The sequence below is a fragment of the Kryptolebias marmoratus genome, linkage group LG8 (assembly GCF_001649575.2).
Source record: "Kryptolebias marmoratus isolate JLee-2015 linkage group LG8, ASM164957v2, whole genome shotgun sequence".
In the NCBI taxonomy this organism is placed as follows: Eukaryota; Metazoa; Chordata; class Actinopteri; order Cyprinodontiformes; family Rivulidae; genus Kryptolebias; species Kryptolebias marmoratus.
Window position 1 is genome coordinate 768,337 of NC_051437.1, and position 18,167 is coordinate 786,503.

Sequence of the window (18,167 nt, forward strand, 5' to 3'; positions counted from 1 at the left end):
AAGACCCCGAGATACTTAAACTCCTCCACTTGGGGCAGGACATCTTCCCCGACCCGGAGAAGGCACTCTACCCTTTTCCGGCTCAAGACCATGGCCTCGGATTTGGAGGCACTGATCCTCATCCCGGCTGCTTCACACTCGGCTGCGAACCGCTCCAGCGAGTGCTGTAGATCACGGTCTGATGAAGCCAACAGGACCACATCATCTGCAAAAAGCAGGGATGCAATCCTAAGGTCACCAAAACCACCAAAATAATCAGTAGTTTATAATCAGTAGTCAAATGTTTTTCATCCCAAATTCTCATCAGTTATTATCCCATGATATTTGAACATTATCATGTCCAAATGAAGACTTTTGATATCCAAAAATGTTAATCATAGATATATGTTTCCACCCCATATAATGTTGATCTGTTTATCATATTAGGAGTAACAGATCATCTGTATGAATTCAATACAGATTAATTTAGCAGCCTTGTTTCTATTTTTTTTTCTCCTTTAGGGAAACAATTTTCTTGTACTTGATACAGAAACAGGAGAAAGTGTAATACAGAGAGTTTTTATTATTATCAGCTTAACTTAGTGCAAACTATATTTAAAACATTCCTGATTGATCTGTAGTTCAGAGTCTCACCTTTTATGATCCTGATTTTGTTGTCTGTGTGCAGAACTGTGACACACCAGCTGCTTCCAATTTCTGAATCCTTCAAAATAAGTTTCATTTTAACTCCTGATTAACAGTTTTTATGATTGTCAGGTATGAATCATATTTATTTCTATGCAGCATAAACTAACTTGCTGTGTAAGCTTTCCATTTAGAAAATGATCAGATCTTTTTGGTTTGTACTGTTTAAGTTCAATTTAAATGTAGAAACAAGGATAAACTATTAAAAACTGTCAACAGCAGAAAAAAATATTACTGGCCTACAAAATATCTCTGAATTAGGTTTTATCCTATAGGATATTTATTTAACAAGGAGGAAATGAACAAGTATCCTGTCAAACAAGTTTTACTCTGTTCAGAGTGTTTGGACCAGTTCAACTTCTAAACTCAGGAAGGCTACAGAATGATTTTAAATAAATACACAGAGAGCAAGGTAGAACAGGGTTAAAGGTGTCGCCTCACAGCAAGATGGTTGCGGGATCACCTCCCTGCCTAGGGCCTTTCAAGGTGAAGTTTACATGTTTTCCCCATAAATATGTGGGTTTACTATAGTTTCCTCCAACAGATCAAAAAAATGCATGTTAGGTTAATTTAAAATTCTAAATTGTCCCTAGGTGTGAGTGAGAGTGTGAATGGTTGTTTGTCTAATTTGTCTCTGCATCCCTGTGACGGACTTGCAACCTGTCCACAGTGTCTCCTGCCTCCTGCACAGTGACTGTTGCTTCCTTGCAACCAAGAAAGGAGAAGCAGGTAAAGAAAATAGACAAATGGTTAAAAATGAACTCTTTATTGTAAGTCCTATTTGGTTGTATGATAATGTAAAATGACTGATGTGATGTCAAGGAAAATTTGGTCAATTTAAGAAATTCATTGTCAGCGCACTGTATTAAAACTACTTGTGGTAAATGCACAAATGGTAAAGCATGGAAAACAGAAATGGGTATTAGTGTTGTTGTGGAGGAAAGTGGGAGATGGGATTAACTAAAAGTGGACCAGGCCCAAAAGAAAATCTGCTTAGAGTCCTTTACAACCTCTCGCCGAGCCTGTTTTAGAGTATGGGTTACGAACTACTTGCAGCATCGACTGCACCAAAATTTAGCACAAGATCTGTTAAATTGACTGAATTATACACTTTTTTTGATATGGCCAGTTTGCTGTGGTAGCTATCTGGAATTAGGTTAGCTACAAAAATTGGTCATTTAGAGAGGTCCATCCAATGATTATATCCTGAAAGTTTCATTAAAATTCATTCAGTGGTTCATGAGATATTTTGCTAACAGACAAAGTTTACCCCAAATAATTAATGGCAAAATTTTAAAGACAGACTCTGTATGATTTCTTAGTGCTTAGAATGTGGGCTCAGCCTCAGCACCTACCAAACCAGATTTTAGGTCAATATCTGTAAAATTGATGAAGGTATAGTTATTTCTGTTTTTAAGGTCAGTTGACTGTTGCAGACATATTGAATCAAGCTGACTCCAAATGTTAATGAGTTGTAGAGGTACAGCCAATGATTACTTCCTGCAATTTTCATTTGGATTTGTCTAGTAGTTGGTGTAATATTTTGGTAGCAGACAGATATATAAACACATGCACACAGACACAAAGAAAAACACTACTGTTGCCTTCACCTTTCAGCTGTGGTTGATAAACACCCACTAACCAGTACAATCTTATCAAACTATTTAGTTGTTACATTGTAGTTGCAAGTGGCATTTCCTTTTATGCTTGCCTGTGTTGTGAGTGCAAAACTGGAAATTCCTTTACAAGTCTGGTTGATATGGATGACAAAGTGGGTGACATAACATATCTTTTATTTTGTATAAGTGAGTAATAACACACAGGCATCACACACAAAAGGCCTTATTAACTTTTATCATATTTCTTATTTTTTTTCAGACTGTTTTTGGCTACGTAAATACTGAAAATAGCTATGCAAAAAAAGTACAATTAAATTTAAAAAAATGCCATAATTGCAACACTGTTAGGCTAACAATGAACAGAAAATGAGTCTTGTGACAAGGCGAGACTTGGCAGGATTCAGAACTCACGGACATAGGCAAAGATTTAAGATGTTTATTGTAAACCAAAAGGTAACTGGAACTTTACTAATGGACTGGGCACTCACGTTGAGGACTGGGACCAGGACCAGAGAAGGTAAGTCCATGGTGGTCTGATGGTTGAGTGCAACGAGTGTGGTCAGACACTGATTTAGGCGAGAGAGCGAGTCCAGGGCCAGGCAAGGGGTCAGAACCAGAAGATCCAGAGTGTGCAATCAAATCCAGAGAAGGGTAATCCTACGGACAATGTCCAGAAACGAGAAAGGAGTTCGGTTACCATGAGTCAGACGTCGAGGAGATGTCAGGCAGGGAGCAGGCAAAAGGTATTGTGATCCAGGCAAGGGTTCGAGAACATGGAGGCAAACAGGGACTGTGACACACTGGACATCTACTAGGGGTTAACCGTTCAATAATCTGGCATTGCATGGATGTGGAGAGAGAGCTTAAGTAGTGGCAGGAATAGGTGCAGAAGATAGCTGTGATTAATGGTGGCATGGCAACGTGGGCGTGGCATGAGGTTGTGGAAAACTACTGTGGCATGAGGAACTGTGATCAGGAAGCAAGAGGCTTGGCAGGAACAGATGAAACTTGATGACATCTTGTTTGTAAAAATGATTGTTTCATGCATAAAATATATAATAATAATATCGTCACCTTCTTAAAATAATTGCCTAAGTCATTTTTTTTCAAAAATTATTTTTTTGCCTAAATCATCTCAACAATCAACAAATAGTTCAGTTTTTTGTGTTTCCTGAAACATTCCAAAAAATGACTTAGGCAATTATTTTAAGAAGGTGACGATATGAATAACTGATTCATATTTCTTAACACAATTATAATGAAAAAGGACAACTTTTCTCTTATGCTTAAGTATTTAAAAGATTTACAGCAAACCTTCTATTTTGATGTTATCACTCGAAAAAAAGAGAATATTTATATAAGGAGGAACTGCATTTGTATGTTACACCTGTCTATTTAAACTTTTTTTTTCTTCTTTTGCATTGCAGGTGATTGAAGGAGGAAATGCCAAGCAAAAAATTTTCACCTATGATACCACGTACAACACTAGTTTCTCCCATGTGAAAGACACAAAAATACAAGAGGACCTAGTTTACCACTCCACAGTACGGTGAGACAGACTAGTACTCCTGCACAAGGTTCACATGATTTAATAACACATAACCTTTGAAAGAAATTAGATTTAAAGCCTTGTGAAGCAATTGGCGCTTTTTCTTCATTGTCTGAAAAAACAAAGAAACTGAAGTTTGAAAGTCTCAAAAACAGACCCTAACAGTGACATCTAGTAGTCAGCTGGAACTATATAAGCCATAAATCTCCAACTGATTCACACATCTTGCTGATTCCAGTTCCAACACAAAAGCAATAAATTAATTTGTAAACAGTTGGGTCTTCATACTGAGAATTATTATCTGATGTGAAAGTTTCACAGATGTGGACAAATTTTACCCTTTTGTTCAAGACAAAAAACTCCTAACGATCAATGAACTAACTTGAAACTGACAAAAGAAATAAAAAGAAAAAAATACTAAAAATCAGCTCTTGAATTTCTATTTGGTTTAACTGAATTTAAAAAAATTAATTAATGAAACTGCCCCCCCCCCCCAACAATTTAAATTATTATTAATAAATAATTTCTCTACAGGGATATGTTAAACTAAGATGTGTCCTGTAATCAGTCAGTCTGCCTGTTTAAAGGGTGAAAAGAAGTCACAGTGCTGTTCGGTATCATGGTGTGTACCACACTGAACATGGAGCTGCAACAAATCATCTCTTCAGAATGGACTAAAGTAAAGAAACCCCTTCCAGAGGAACTCAAACCTTACTTGGTTGTGCTTCATGAACTTTCTGCCTACCCCAATGAACAATGGACAGTACGACCACATTAGCAAAAAAGTATCTTCACAACAAGCCAAAAGTGCACAATACACAATGAAGACAAGAAGAGCCAAACCCACCAAAGTCACTATTGGAGCTTTGGCCAGATCATATGATAATTTAAACCACTGATTAAATAAATTGATAACATTAAATATTGATTACATAAAGTGATTTTTAAAACAACAGATATATCTAATGAAACAAATTAAGGAACATTAAACCAAAAAAACCACTTTAAAGTACTTTTACTTCATTTTTTAATTAAAACACTTTCACATGGGCAGAAGGAGGTGAGTCACGATTAGTAGCACTATTTCAAAATAAAATGGATGAGCAACATACAAACCAAACCACCTCTGAAGGTCACCTCTAGACCAGTGGTTCTCTATGACCTGGATGACTGAATATCTACATCAACATGTGATACTAACGTTGGTGTTGAATCATATCAATACTATGGGATTGATATTTGAGTTTGTTTTTATTTTTAGTATGTAGCTCCCATTCCAGAAGTGAAAATCTGCACCGGAGAAGGTGGGAAGTGGCAAGATCAAACATAAATACTGGACGAAACAAGCATTGAAGATAATCATTTTGTCAGCTCAGACTGCACAGTAACTTTAGAACTGATATATGTATGTTAACATGTTTTTAACAATCATGATTACAATATTGGCCAAAATAATTATGATTAATATTTTGTTCATAGGGTGGCACAGCAGCACAGTGGTTAGAGCTGTTATCTCCCACCAATAAGGTCACAGGATGGCTTCCCAACCTGGGGCCTTTCTGGGTGGAGTTTGCATGTTCTCCCTGTGTGCACGTGGGTTTACTCCGGGTACTCCGGTTTCCCCCAGGGGCCAAACCAATGAATGTTAGGTTAATTGGTAACTCTAACATTGTTCCTAGGTGTGAGTGAGAGTGTGAATGGTTGTTTGTTTCGTTTGTCTCTATGTAGTCCTGTGATGGACTTGTGACCTGTGCAGAGTGTCCCCCACCACTCGCACAGTGACTGCTGGAGATAGGCACCAACTCTCCATGACCCAGAAGCAGCTAAAGAAAATGGATGGATGGAGACCACTATTGAAAGCAAATCATAAAAAGGGAGACAGGAATTTGCCAAAATGCATAATGACAAGCCACAAAGCTTCTGGGAGAATGTCCTTAGGACAAACTGGAGCTTTTTGGCAACAAGTCCAATCAGCTGTATGTTTACAGATCTAAAAATGAAATATAAAATGAAATCTCAAGACTATCAAAACATTCTGGAGTGAAATGTGCTGCCCAGTGTCAGAAAGCTTGGTCTCAGTCACAGGTTCCTCCAACAGGATAATGACCCAAAACACACAGCTAAAACACCAAGAATGGGTCAGATCAAAACATTGGACCATTCTGAAAGTGGCCTTCTGAGCCCTGATCTAAATCCTGTTGAACATCTGTGGAAGGAGCTGAAAGCTGCAGTCTGGAGAAGGAAGCCTTCAAACCTGAGACAGATGAAGCAGTTTGTTCATGAGGAGTGGACCAGAACACCTGTGGACAGGTGCAGACGTCTCAGAGAGAGTTACAGAAATCACTTGACTGCAGTGATTGACTCAAAAGGTTGTGCAACAAAATATTAGGTTAAGAGTAGCACCTTTTTGTCAAGGTCAGTTTTATTAGTTTGTTTTTCAAAAAAGTTCTGTTAAACAAAACTCCAAAAGCAATGACTGATTTTCAATTTTTATTATTTTGTCAGTGTCAAGTTATTTTTGTGACCATTGTAGGGGTTTCTTTCATTAACAAAAGGGTACACATAAAGTTGCCTGTGTCTGTAACATCACTGAAATGTAAATTTGCTAATAAAATGTATAAATGCGTCGGGCTGGTACTACATTGCGTGTATTAGACCATAAACATCACTGGTCTTGTTAAATTTGATACAAGCTTTCACACAGTGTTTTGAACAAGTCTGCTTTAGTAACGTGAAACAGGCTTCAGAGTCTCAGTGTCAAACATCACATCTGCACCTTATCAGCTATGACCTCAGGTACAGAACATAGAGTATGGAGAAAGAGACTTTCCAGGCTAGGCTAATGGCTAGCCAAACAAGGGCTCCTTTTATATTGTTTTAGGCTTATAAATGAAGACTTTCTAAAAAAAAACGACATACTGGTCTAAAAAAAATTTAAATTAGCTCATATTAAACTTCTATATTTTTGCATGACACTGTTTGTTTAGTTTGTATCTGTTTTCTCAACCGAACAATGTCTGTGTTATGAATGTACAGTATGTAGACAGCACAAGTAGACTGAGTATATGCCTACAGTGTTGAGGCTCCTGAATGTATCAGTCCAACGGGAGCTGAGTAAACCTTTGACTGACTTGTTGGCTAACCAGGCCAATGCTGCCATCTTAGCAGTTTTGTCCCTATATTTAAGGAGTTTTCAGACTCTCGAAACAACATTGAAAAAAAGAAAGAAAATATAAGTGATTAGCAACAACACAGCCACATTTACCCTGTAAAACTGAGCAAAGGTGCTTGGTGATTTCCAGGAGGCTGCGCTGCATATATTGTCCAATGGCACCCCAGTCATGGCAGCAAACGAGGTCGACATCCCCCTTGTAGAGTGGCACCTCACTCTTGCAGGCAGTGGGCGATCCTGTAAGGCGTAAGCCTTAGCAATCAAATTCACAACCCACTGTGAAAGCCGCTGCTTAGAAAGGGCCTGACCTTTCCGTGAGCCCACGTAGCAGACAAAAAGGCCATTTGTCTTTCGGAAAGACGCAGTGAAATTGGTATATGCCTCAAGTGCACAAACCAGTCACAAAGGTTCAGAAGGGCCCCCGTTGTCAAAACGTGCAAGATGGAGTGGCTGAGTACTGCCTGCCGCCAGTAACACCTTTAGATATAAATGCCACATCGGGCCACAGGGTGACACTTGAGCACTCAGGGTTCCACCGACAGCAGGACTGCGCTATTGATAGAGCCTGCAATTCTCCCACGTTTTGCGAAAACCACCGCCAAAAGGAACGCCGTCTTCAGTGAGAGCCATTTGAGGTCTGCAGATGCCAAGGGCTCAAACGGGGTAAACCGAAGGGCCTCAAGCACCAGAGAAAGATCCCATGCTTGTGCTACAGGGCGGTTGGGTGGGTACAAGCGCAGAGCACCCCTCAAGAACAGCACAATGTCCTGATCTCGGCCCACTGAACAACCATTCAGCCCAACATGCCAACAAGAAATAGTGGCTACATATACCTTTAAAGTCGACGGAGACCATCCCCGATCCAGTAATGCCTGCAGGAAGGCCAGTATGTCAGAGACTGAACACTCTACCAGGTCCTGCCCTTTACCACAGCACCAGGTTGCAAAGACCGCCCACTTGTTAGCACAGACCATGCGTGTAGACGGTGCCCATGCATTAGCCATTGTACGCCCTACTTCCCCATTGTACTTTGAAAAAGTGGATCCTGGCCTAGTAGGGGCCAAACCCAGAGGTAGAGTTGGTCCGGGTCGGGGTGTAAAATCTGGCCTCCCATCTGGGAAAGAAGATCCCTCCTGGGGGGGAGACACCTCGGCAGACTGTAGAAGTGCAGGGCAGACCAGGTCAGAAGCTGTTGAGTCAAGCACAATAGTTTCCTGGACCTGGTCCCCCCCTGGTGGTTGATGTGAAAAACCACCGTGATGTTGTCTGATCTCACCAGTACAGGCTTCCCCTGCAAGCCCGGAAGAAAGCTCCGAAGAGCTAGACGCATGGCCCATAACTTCAGGACATTGATGTGCTCCCTGCCTTGCCGTGATGACCATGTCCCTTGCGCCATCCGACTCTGCCAGGTCGCACCCCAGCCCATGGAGGATACATCTGTAAACACAACTTCCCGTCGACATGGGGGGGGGGGACCCCCATTATCATAAACAACCTGTTTCTCCACTGGGACAGAGACACTGAGGCCTGACCCAAATTCTCCTGAGATGACGAGAGTTCCGTGTGGGGTCCAGACTTAAGCTGTTCAACCTCATCTGGAGTAGCTGCAATGACAGCATCCCCAAGGGCACAACGCTGGATGCAGCTGTGAGCTTGCCCAAGGGGCGAAGATAAAGCACAAGAGGCAGCGCCATGCCAAGTCTGAATTTTAGGAGCATGCTCAATATACTGTCGACTCGCTGGGGCGACAGGCAAGCAGTCATTGAGACAGAATTTATGGCAATGCCCAGAAAGATGGTCTCCTGTGAGGGAGTCAGACTGCTATTGACCTGCAAGCCCAGGTGTCCCACATGATCGAGCACCGAATGAGTGTCTCGGAGTGCTTGGTCCCGTGTCACAGCACAAATGAGTCCTCCAAATATGAGAGGATCCTCAAGCCTTGCACCTGCAGGGGAGAGAGGGCTGCTGTGACACATCGGGTGAACACCCTGGGAGACAGCGACAGACCGAACGGAAGGACCCTGAACTGCAAAACCTCCCTGGTGGTCAGCATACGAAAGGGAATGACCTTCAAGTACACATTCAGACCCCTGAAGTCCAAGACTGGACGTAGACCCCCAGTCTTTTTTGGAACCAGAAAATACTTGGATCTAACAGGTGGTCCACAGGCACTATAGCTCCCTTGGCCAGCAAGATTTCCTGGTTCAGTGCCTGTACCTTCACCGGGTCGTGGATGACAGTCATCCTGACCCGGCCAGGGACGGGTGGCTGGCGGCGGAACTGAAGACGGTACCCCCAGGACAGGGTCGACAACACCCACAAGTCTGGGGTGTGGGCAGACCGGTGCCGACCTGTGCTGGGGTAAAATAACCGACCGCCAGCCTTAAAACATCCTCTGCGGGGCCCCCAGCCTCTTGAAGGCCTGGGGGGATGCCGGCCCGACTGTGCGGCCCAAGAGGGGCGAGAAGGCAGAGCTCCCGCTTGGTCTCGAGCCCAGTCTCCCCGCTCTGAATCAGGTCTTTGGACAGATATATGACCCGGGACCTGGGGCTCAATGAAAGAAACTAATGGCAGCAAGGACCTTTGTGAGGAACCCGCAGCCACCCAAATGCAAACTGGTTGGCGATCACATCTGTGAAGCCCTGCCAGCTGCTGTCTTGTTCGAGAAGCCTGAGCTGTATGATCCAAGGCATCCAGCGCAGCAGAGCCAAAGAGTTTTCCCAGAACCACAGGAAGAGCCCGGAGGGTTCTCCTACAAGGCTCAGTGAGGGGCGACTGCGCCAACCAGACCTGGCGGCGAGCATGAACCAGCATAGAGAGTGTGTGTCCAAGCTCCCTTGTCATCAGAGCAACGGCTTGCAGAGACGTGTCGACCAGGCCCTGGGTGGAATGGTCCAGTGGAACAGATTCCAAAGAGGAGGACAGGGTCAGCATGATATGGGAGACGGAGTTCCCAATCCAGCCCATGCAAGAGCCAGAGTCGTAGGCCTTACAGAGAAGGTCATCAGTAATACGGCACTGAGGCCGTGGACAACGGGCATTAGGCCGCAAAGCCTCATCAGGCGGGACAATAAGAGAGGCAATGCCTGGCATCTGCCCCAAGCCAACCCTAGGCGCCTCCTGCATGGCTGCCAGGGCCCTGCCATCTGATGTCAGCCATGAAAGAGCCTTGGTGTCTGACCAACAGGCATGCAGTTCCTGAATGTACTCATCCAAGGGAGGAACCACAAAAGCATCTGATCTACTGCATCTAAAGAAAGTGCTAGAAACTTCAGGCTGGGTCTGAGGAACATCCTGCTGTAAATGGGTAAGAGCTATATGGATTGCGGCCATCACCGACTCTCCCACATCCTCCTGGGATGTACAGGAGTCAGACCCAGAGGCCCTGGAGCCCAGCTCCGGAAGGTCCTCACAGAAATGGGTACCAGAGGCTGGCACTGAAATAGCATTGTCCTCATTGACCGATGCTCCCTCCTGCTCAGTTGGGAGGGCCGCTCCGCGACCATCCTTAGCCTGAAAGGACCAGAGGAGGGCCTTCATTTGGGCCAGCTCAGTAGTGAGGTGATCCACTTTTATGAACATCATCCCTGTGTCGTTCATCCCGGGTGTTCAAGCAAAGCAGCAATGACGGTGAAGAGCAGCAAATTATTTTGCTATATTACACTTTAAGTGACACAACATGATTTTTTACAACGTTCTTAGGAGAGAATGTGGCTTTGAAAGTCTCAAATATCTGCTCGGTTTATCAATACATCACCTAATTGCAATATTGTTCTGATATTCTCAGACATGTCTGCTCCCACTGTATTAGCAGCCAGCTCCCCTCGCCAGCTGTCAGCTGGCCGAGTGCTTCAGGTTCAGTATACCGGAGGAGAACGCCTGACTCCTGGCACATTGTTATAAAAACTCCCACTAGCTTTCCCCAATGAGTGGAAGATAAACACCGATATTACGTAATATAATACTAAAGTATTCAATTTATTCCTGAGCTAATTGGGTTGATTACCATACCAACTTTATTTATAAAGCACTTTAAAACAACCACAGCTGATACAAAGTTCTGTACATTAAAACACAACATAATTTAAAAAAATAATTAAAAATGGTTTAAAAACAGAAACATACAATTTAAAACTAGATCCCGCTGGTGTTGACAGCCAAGTAAAATAGATGGGTTTCAAGACGAACTTTAAAAGTGGACAGTGAAGGGGCCTCTCTGACCTGTAAAGGCAAGTCATTCCATAATTTTTTGATTGATTAAAGTTAAGCCTTCAAACATAATAGGTTTATTTAACTTTAATGGCTTATCTGAGATCTGGAGAGTATAATATTTGAAAATGAATAATTTGCCTATATTTATTCCTTGTAGAAATGTGCAATACATGTTTGAACATTTTAGAATCAAACTAACAGATTTCTTTTTTTACTATTACCATTTTGATATTAGGCTAATATACGTAGACACTTAAAGCCTGTGTTGCCTACATTATAAGCCTTAAATAAGGCTTTTAATTTTTTTGCGGCTCCAGACAGATTTGTTTTTTGTTTTTTTGGTCCAAAATGGCTCTTTCAACATTTTGGGTTGCCAACCCCTGGTGTAGTGCGAGTATTGGGACCGGGCCTCAGAGGCGTACTTGATGGTGCAACACTTCTCTCCTCACCTCCGCACTGCTCTTATGACCGGCAGGCTAACCATCCAGGTAACAAAAAAACAAAAACAAATGTATTTATCTCAAAAACCTCAGAAGCAAAAGTTAAATCTTCACTTGCCTTTTCTAAACAGAGCCAGTCAATCAATGTCATATTTCCCACCACATTTAATATCGCCATCACCAGCCGCCAGGAGAATATTGAAAATGTAGCTCCTAGGCTACATTAACCCCTTCGGCCCCAAGCCTATTTTTGAGAAGTATGCTTGAAAATAACGTGTTGAGTGATTACCAAATTCATGGTGGGATATAAATAGAAAGCAGAGTTTCCCCCAGGCTAAGCTCCGCTTGTTTATTATAAATACGTCATTTTTTATACACATTTTTTACAACCCCCACCCCTAAAACCGCTATCTGTGAGGGATCACAAAGACAATCAAACGGTTCAAAAAGTTACTGCTGCAGCCGATAAAAAGGAGTGTTTATAGACCACATTGTCAGGATTCGGTTTTGTTTGTTTCTTTGTGTTTGATGTTTGTTTCTGGTCTCCTTTCGGTTTGGGTTTTGTTGTGTTCATGTTTTCTGTGCTTGTCATCATTCACTTTTCCTCAGTCTATCTCTTGTCTACCTGCCACACCCATCTACACCTGTTCCAAGCCTCGTAATCATTCCACCTGTGCCCACTCTCACTGATTTCCCTCTGTCTTTAAAACCCAGTAACTTTCTCTACTTCCTCTCTGGTTCATTGTTCTTGGTTCCCTGCTGGTATGTTTTGCTTTATGTCTTGCCTCCCGTTTTGCTCATGTTTAAGTTTGGTTATGTTTAGTTTTGCTGCCACGTCAGCCTTTTGTTTTTGCATTTGATTATTTTGTTAATAAATTAGTTTTTTTTTAGAAGAAGGAATTATGAGTCTGCATATTGGGTTTGCCACATTCAGCCCCAGTCTTGACACACATAGGGAAGAAATATTAGTCCTATGATTGGCGGATCACAACTAAAGCAAATAAATCAGTGAAAGTCACACTGAATGCTTTAAGTTTAAACATCCTCTCTGTATCACAGCCAGAAACACAACAGCTCTTCCTCCTGAATACATGCAGCCATATTTGATGTGACAACCATCTGCTCTCTTTTTTACTGTATTTCCACTGGTTATGTAGCGTACTGCCTCCTGTCTTTTCGGAGAATACTGCACCGATGTAAGCTCCAAGTATAAACGTCTCCACCGTGCGCTCAGGTCTGTGCGCTGTTCACGGAGCCCTGCGTGACTCTAATGAGCCCTGAGGCCGAGCCTCCTTCAGCTACCTGGAGTTAGCATGTTGTCAGAGCCACAGCAGTAAACATGGAATGAGCGGGTTTAACCAAAAATGGTTAGTTGAGCTAAAATTCAGCAGGTGGCTTTACAAGACTGAATACGGTAAGCGTGTTTTGTACTAAGTGAAAATATTATCCAAGCACAGTACAGTACAGCATCTGTCTGTTTGTCAGAGTTCTCTGTTGTTATTCATTGGCCTGGAAGTGAGACGTGTGTTGGTGCCTCGATTACACTTTTTCATTTATGTTAATTTAATTTATTTGTAAATGTGACTTAAATTAGGATTCAAATTAGGTGCAAACCATTTGTATTTATTTTAATTGTATTTTTGTTTAAATTTCACAAAGATATTTGGCACAAATATCTTACAATATCACATAATAAATAGCCATATTTTTAACTATCCTGTCAACTTTAATCTTTTTTTTACTAAATCACGGTCGGCCGGCGATCAGCCAGCGAACGGCCACCTACAACCAGGCTTAGCCTCTTTTCTAGGGGAAACCCTGGAAAGCTTTCTTTGTATAAAATAATTCAGTGCACCAAAAGAATTTTGAGTGCTTCTTTTGGGTCACCTTTCTCAGTCCCAAGCCTAGATAAAGAAGGTTGGAACTGTGACATTAAATAAAACAAGAATCAATAGAAGAGAATTCATTTGTAGTTCTAAACATATTTAGGCTGTTTTTACTCACCCTCTGTCTCTGCCATGACATTACTCATCTCTAGTCAATTATGCAAATTAGGTGATTGTCATTTGGGAACTTTCAGTACAGCCAATAGCTACTTTCCTTACTGAGGAGTGGCTAACACTGGATCAGGCGGACTGTTACATAATGTCGATTGTCAGGACCTATATACATATACTACTGACATTGTTCGGTTGAGAAAACAGAGACAAACTAAAAAGTGTAGAAATTAAATACTAGCTTATGTAGTGTATTTTCCGCACTATAGGACGCACTGGATTATAAGGTGCACTCTCAATGAATGGTCTATTTTTGAACTTTTGTCATATGTAAGGCGCACCGGACTATAAGACAGTCGCCTGTCTTTTCGAAGAAAGGCCCCCACACACTTGGGCGTACTTCACTCCGCGGAGATCTGTGCGTACTCAAGGCGGACTCGATGCAGAAGCGCGAAGCGGATGTCCGCCAAACACATCTGCACAAAGATCAGTTTTCATGACTGCATACACGTACTTGGTGTCGCACAATAAACTGCCCGGCGAGGAACGGCGTTCACATTGAACTGTTTTGTGTGCGACACCAACCGCTCTCAGGGTAGAATCTATGCCAGCCTGACTGCTGCTCTCTGTGCAGCACTGGCAGGTGTGCGGTGGCTTCCCTGGTGGTGAAGAAACAGGGCTAAAGGCACCTTCTTTCCTTTTGTTTTTTAAAACTAAGAGGCAAGTGATCTCTTCTTCCTCGTCCGGTGACACCATGACTAAAATTTATCACAGGAGAATTTTAGACAATCTGTACGCTCGAGTATGAAGTCTCAACTGTCCCTGTACAGTCGGCCCGAAGTCCATGTTCTATGACTGATGTCACAGCTGATAAAGTACTAGTTATCTGACAGAACATTGCTTCAAAACTAGAAACACTCTGAGAGCTCAAACTTCTTCTAAGCCATGTGGTTATTAAATATTGCAGGAACCAGATCATCAGCAAAATCTAATGACTTTTTTTTATGACAACCCCAACATTCCAAGAATTTTCGTCAAAATCTGTTCATTAGTTTTTAAGTAATCTTGCTAACAGACTGACAGACAGACGGACTGCTAAACCAAGCAATACTAATGAAAACATAACCTACTTGGCAGAGGTAATGACCAGACTTCCTTTAAGGTAGTCCTGAAGTTTTTACCAGTGTTGGTTTGCAGGTTTAATAAAACAAACAAAGATGTAATTATTCCATTAAGAACATGGAAAGTTATAAATGTTATTGTAAAGCAATCGTGCCTTTTTTTCATAACTGTGTATAAACAGATTTCCTGAAGTTCAGATGGAGGATGATGGCCTCTATGAGTGTCATGTGGGCATCTATGATAAAGGTTCCAGAGAGAAAGTGATTTTAGCTTCCGGCAGCATCATCCTTACAGTCATTGGTTTGTAATAATTTCATTGTTTTCTTGTTATTTTATTGAATGAATGAATAACAATATTTATTGAATGTTTCTATATTGCTAATATTGATGAAACTATGAATAACTGTACAAAATGGTAATTTATCCAAATTTCATCAACATATTTTAATGTACTAAAAATTGCATTTAGTATTTGATAAATAAGCATAGCCATAAATGACCAAAGTAAGAAGATTTGATTCTTTGATGGCTATGAATTTAACTACCGTATAGTAAATTATAACTAACTGGTGAAATAATTTAAAATACTCTGAGGTTTCTTTGCAGTCTCAGCATTGACTCATAGGAGATTTACCATTATTAAATTAAAAGAACTACCATCATTGGGTGCCTTTGTCTTTTTTCTGGTTTGTCTGCAGTACCTCCCAAGTCTATTTCTGTGGTGGCAGCCAACAGTCCAGCTCCATTCAGTCGTTATGAAGCCAAGAACTTCACTCTGGTTTGCATTGTTAAAGGAGCAAAGCCAGTTCCTGTGGTGAGAAATAGAAATATTCTTGTTATCTCTCTTTAAGTGCTTAGTCCTCAAAACCTAATTTTGGATCTTTGCTTCGTATGCCAAAAAGAAAGCTTCATTAACCATCCTTTGAATGACACAACACACACAGTTACACTCATATACACACGATATTGCCAAAAGTATTTGCTCACCTCCCTTCAGATGCATATGAACTTGAGTGGCATCCCATTCTTATTCATAGGGTTTAATATGATGTTGGCCCACCCTTTGCAGCTATAAGAGCTTCAGCTCTTCTGGGAAGGCTTTCCACAAGGTTTAGGAGTGTTTATGGGAATATTTGACCATTCTTCCAAAAGCTCATTTGTGAGGTCAGACACTGATGTTGGACAGAAGGCCTGGCTCACAGTCTCTGCTCTAATTCATCCCAAAGGTGTTTTATCAGGTTGAGGTCAGGACTCTATGCAGGCCAGTCAAGTTCTTCCACACCAAACTCACTCATCCATGTCTTTATGGACCTTGCTTTGTGCCCTGGTGTGCAGTCATGTTGGAACATGAAGGGGCCATCACCAAACTGTTCCCACAAAGTTGGGAGCATGAAATTGTCTAAAATGTCTTGGTATGCTGAAGCAGTCAGAGTTCCTTTCACTGGAACTAAGGGGCCAAGCCCAGCTCCTGAAAAACAACCCCACACCATAATCCTCCCTCCACCAAACTTTACACTTAACTCAGTGCAGTCAGACAAATACTGTTCTCCTGGCAGCAGCCAAACCCAGACTCATCCATCAGATTTCAAGATGGAGAAGCACGACTCGTCACTCCAGAGAACGTGCCTCCACTGCTCTAGAGTCCAGTGGTGGCTTGCTTTTCACCACTGCATCCGATGCTTTGCATTACACTTGGTGATGTATGGCTTGAATGCAGCTGCTCGACCATGTAAACCCATTCTATGAAGCTCTCTGCAGAATGTTTTTGAGCTAATCTGAAGGCCACATGAAGTTTGGAGGTCTGTAGTGATTGACTCTGCAGAAAGTTGGCGACCTCTTCACACTATGCGCTTCAGCATCCGCTAACCCCACTCCGTCAGTTTACAGGGCCTAAAACTTCATGGCTGAGTTGCTGTCGTTCCCAGACACTTCCATTTTCTTATAATACAGTTGACTGTGGAATATTTAGGAGAGAGGAAATTTCACGACTGGATTTGTTGCACAGGTGACATCCTATCACAGTTCCACGCTGGAATTCACTGAGCTGAGCTGAGAAAAACAGTCTGCATGCCTAGGTGCTTCATTTTATACACATGTGGCCATGGCAGTGATTGGAACGCCTGATTCTGATAACTTGGATGGGTGAGCAAATACTTTTGGCAATATAGTGTACTTTAGCCAGTGCAACCTTTTTGCAAATATATATTTAGCCTGTATAATACAAAGTCAGTCAACTTTAAAGTGATTTTCTGTCTAATAGTTACCAGTAGTCTAGGCTAGGCCAATGTCTAGCCTGGATTACTGAAACAGTAAGAACAACAACAAAAAAATAAATAAATCCAGGCTTATAAGCTATATGTTATAAAACAACTTCTTCTCAAAAACAACATGCTGCTGAAAAAGAAAGCTAGATTAGCTAACATTAAATTTCTACACTTATGGATGAAAATGTTTAGTTTGTGTGAGGATTTGGGTTTTTTGTGTTCTCGGTTTGTTGTTTATATTGTTTAGTTTCTTTTCTAAGTTATTGTTTCAGTTTAGTTTTTTGTTTGTGTTACTGTCACCATTCATTCCTCCCCAGTTGTCACTCACTCGGTCTCGTGCCACGCCCACCTCCACCTGCCAATAATTGTCATCATTCCACCTGTGTCCACTCATCCTAATTACCCTCAGTGTTTTTAAACCCGGTCATTTCCTCCATTCCCCACTGGATCATTGTTCTGTACTCTCTGTTTCCTGGTTACCTGTTGTTCCGTTCCTTTCTCCATGCTCGGTCATGTTTTGGATTTAGTTTATGTTCTCTGCTTTTGCTGCCATGACAGCTTTTGCTTTGTTCATTTCTTTAGTTTAATGAATTAGTTTCCCTTTATTACGAGTCTGCGTTCTGGGTTCCTCTCTGTCACCTCCTCCGGTCCTGACAGTTTGCACTGCTCTATCAGCTGAACAATGTCTGTGTTACTATACAAATGTTGTGTGCATTGAGCATAGCCCGTTTAAAGCCAATGGTGCAGAAGCTGCTGAATGTATCAGTCCATCGGGAGTTGAATAAACCTTTTTCTGACTACATACCCTGTTGAGGAGGATTGAGACACTTAGCAGCCTCTGCACCATCAACATATACATGGTCTCCACACATACATATTACAGTTATTGGGGCCTGCCAGCAGTGCATAGAGAGCAGTACAATGCCTTGCGAAGCAAGGCATTGTACTGCCTCATGCAATGCATGCAGGCACCTATTACTCTACACCGAATAAGGTGTCTCTTTATTATATGGTCTTCTTCCGTTACCCTTAATGCAGCCCGAACCGGGCAAAGAAACCCCACAAATTTTATATCAGAACGACCGGCTCGGTCTCGGCATGAGGGCTA

The 18,167-nt window shown here is 42.0% G+C and overlaps 1 protein-coding gene across 1 annotated transcript in view; it reads left to right on the top strand.

The window, feature by feature from the left end:
- Nucleotides 1-18,167, top strand: part of LOC108248159 (immunoglobulin superfamily member 21) — an 81,255-nt gene that overhangs the window by 22,459 nt on the left and 40,629 nt on the right. The window contains exons 3-5 of the mRNA XM_017436734.3: nucleotides 3,731-3,852; nucleotides 14,977-15,095; nucleotides 15,494-15,609. Of these exons, the coding sequence (XP_017292223.1) occupies nucleotides 3,731-3,852; nucleotides 14,977-15,095; nucleotides 15,494-15,609 (357 nt within the window). The remainder of the gene's footprint in view (nucleotides 1-3,730; nucleotides 3,853-14,976; nucleotides 15,096-15,493; nucleotides 15,610-18,167) is intronic.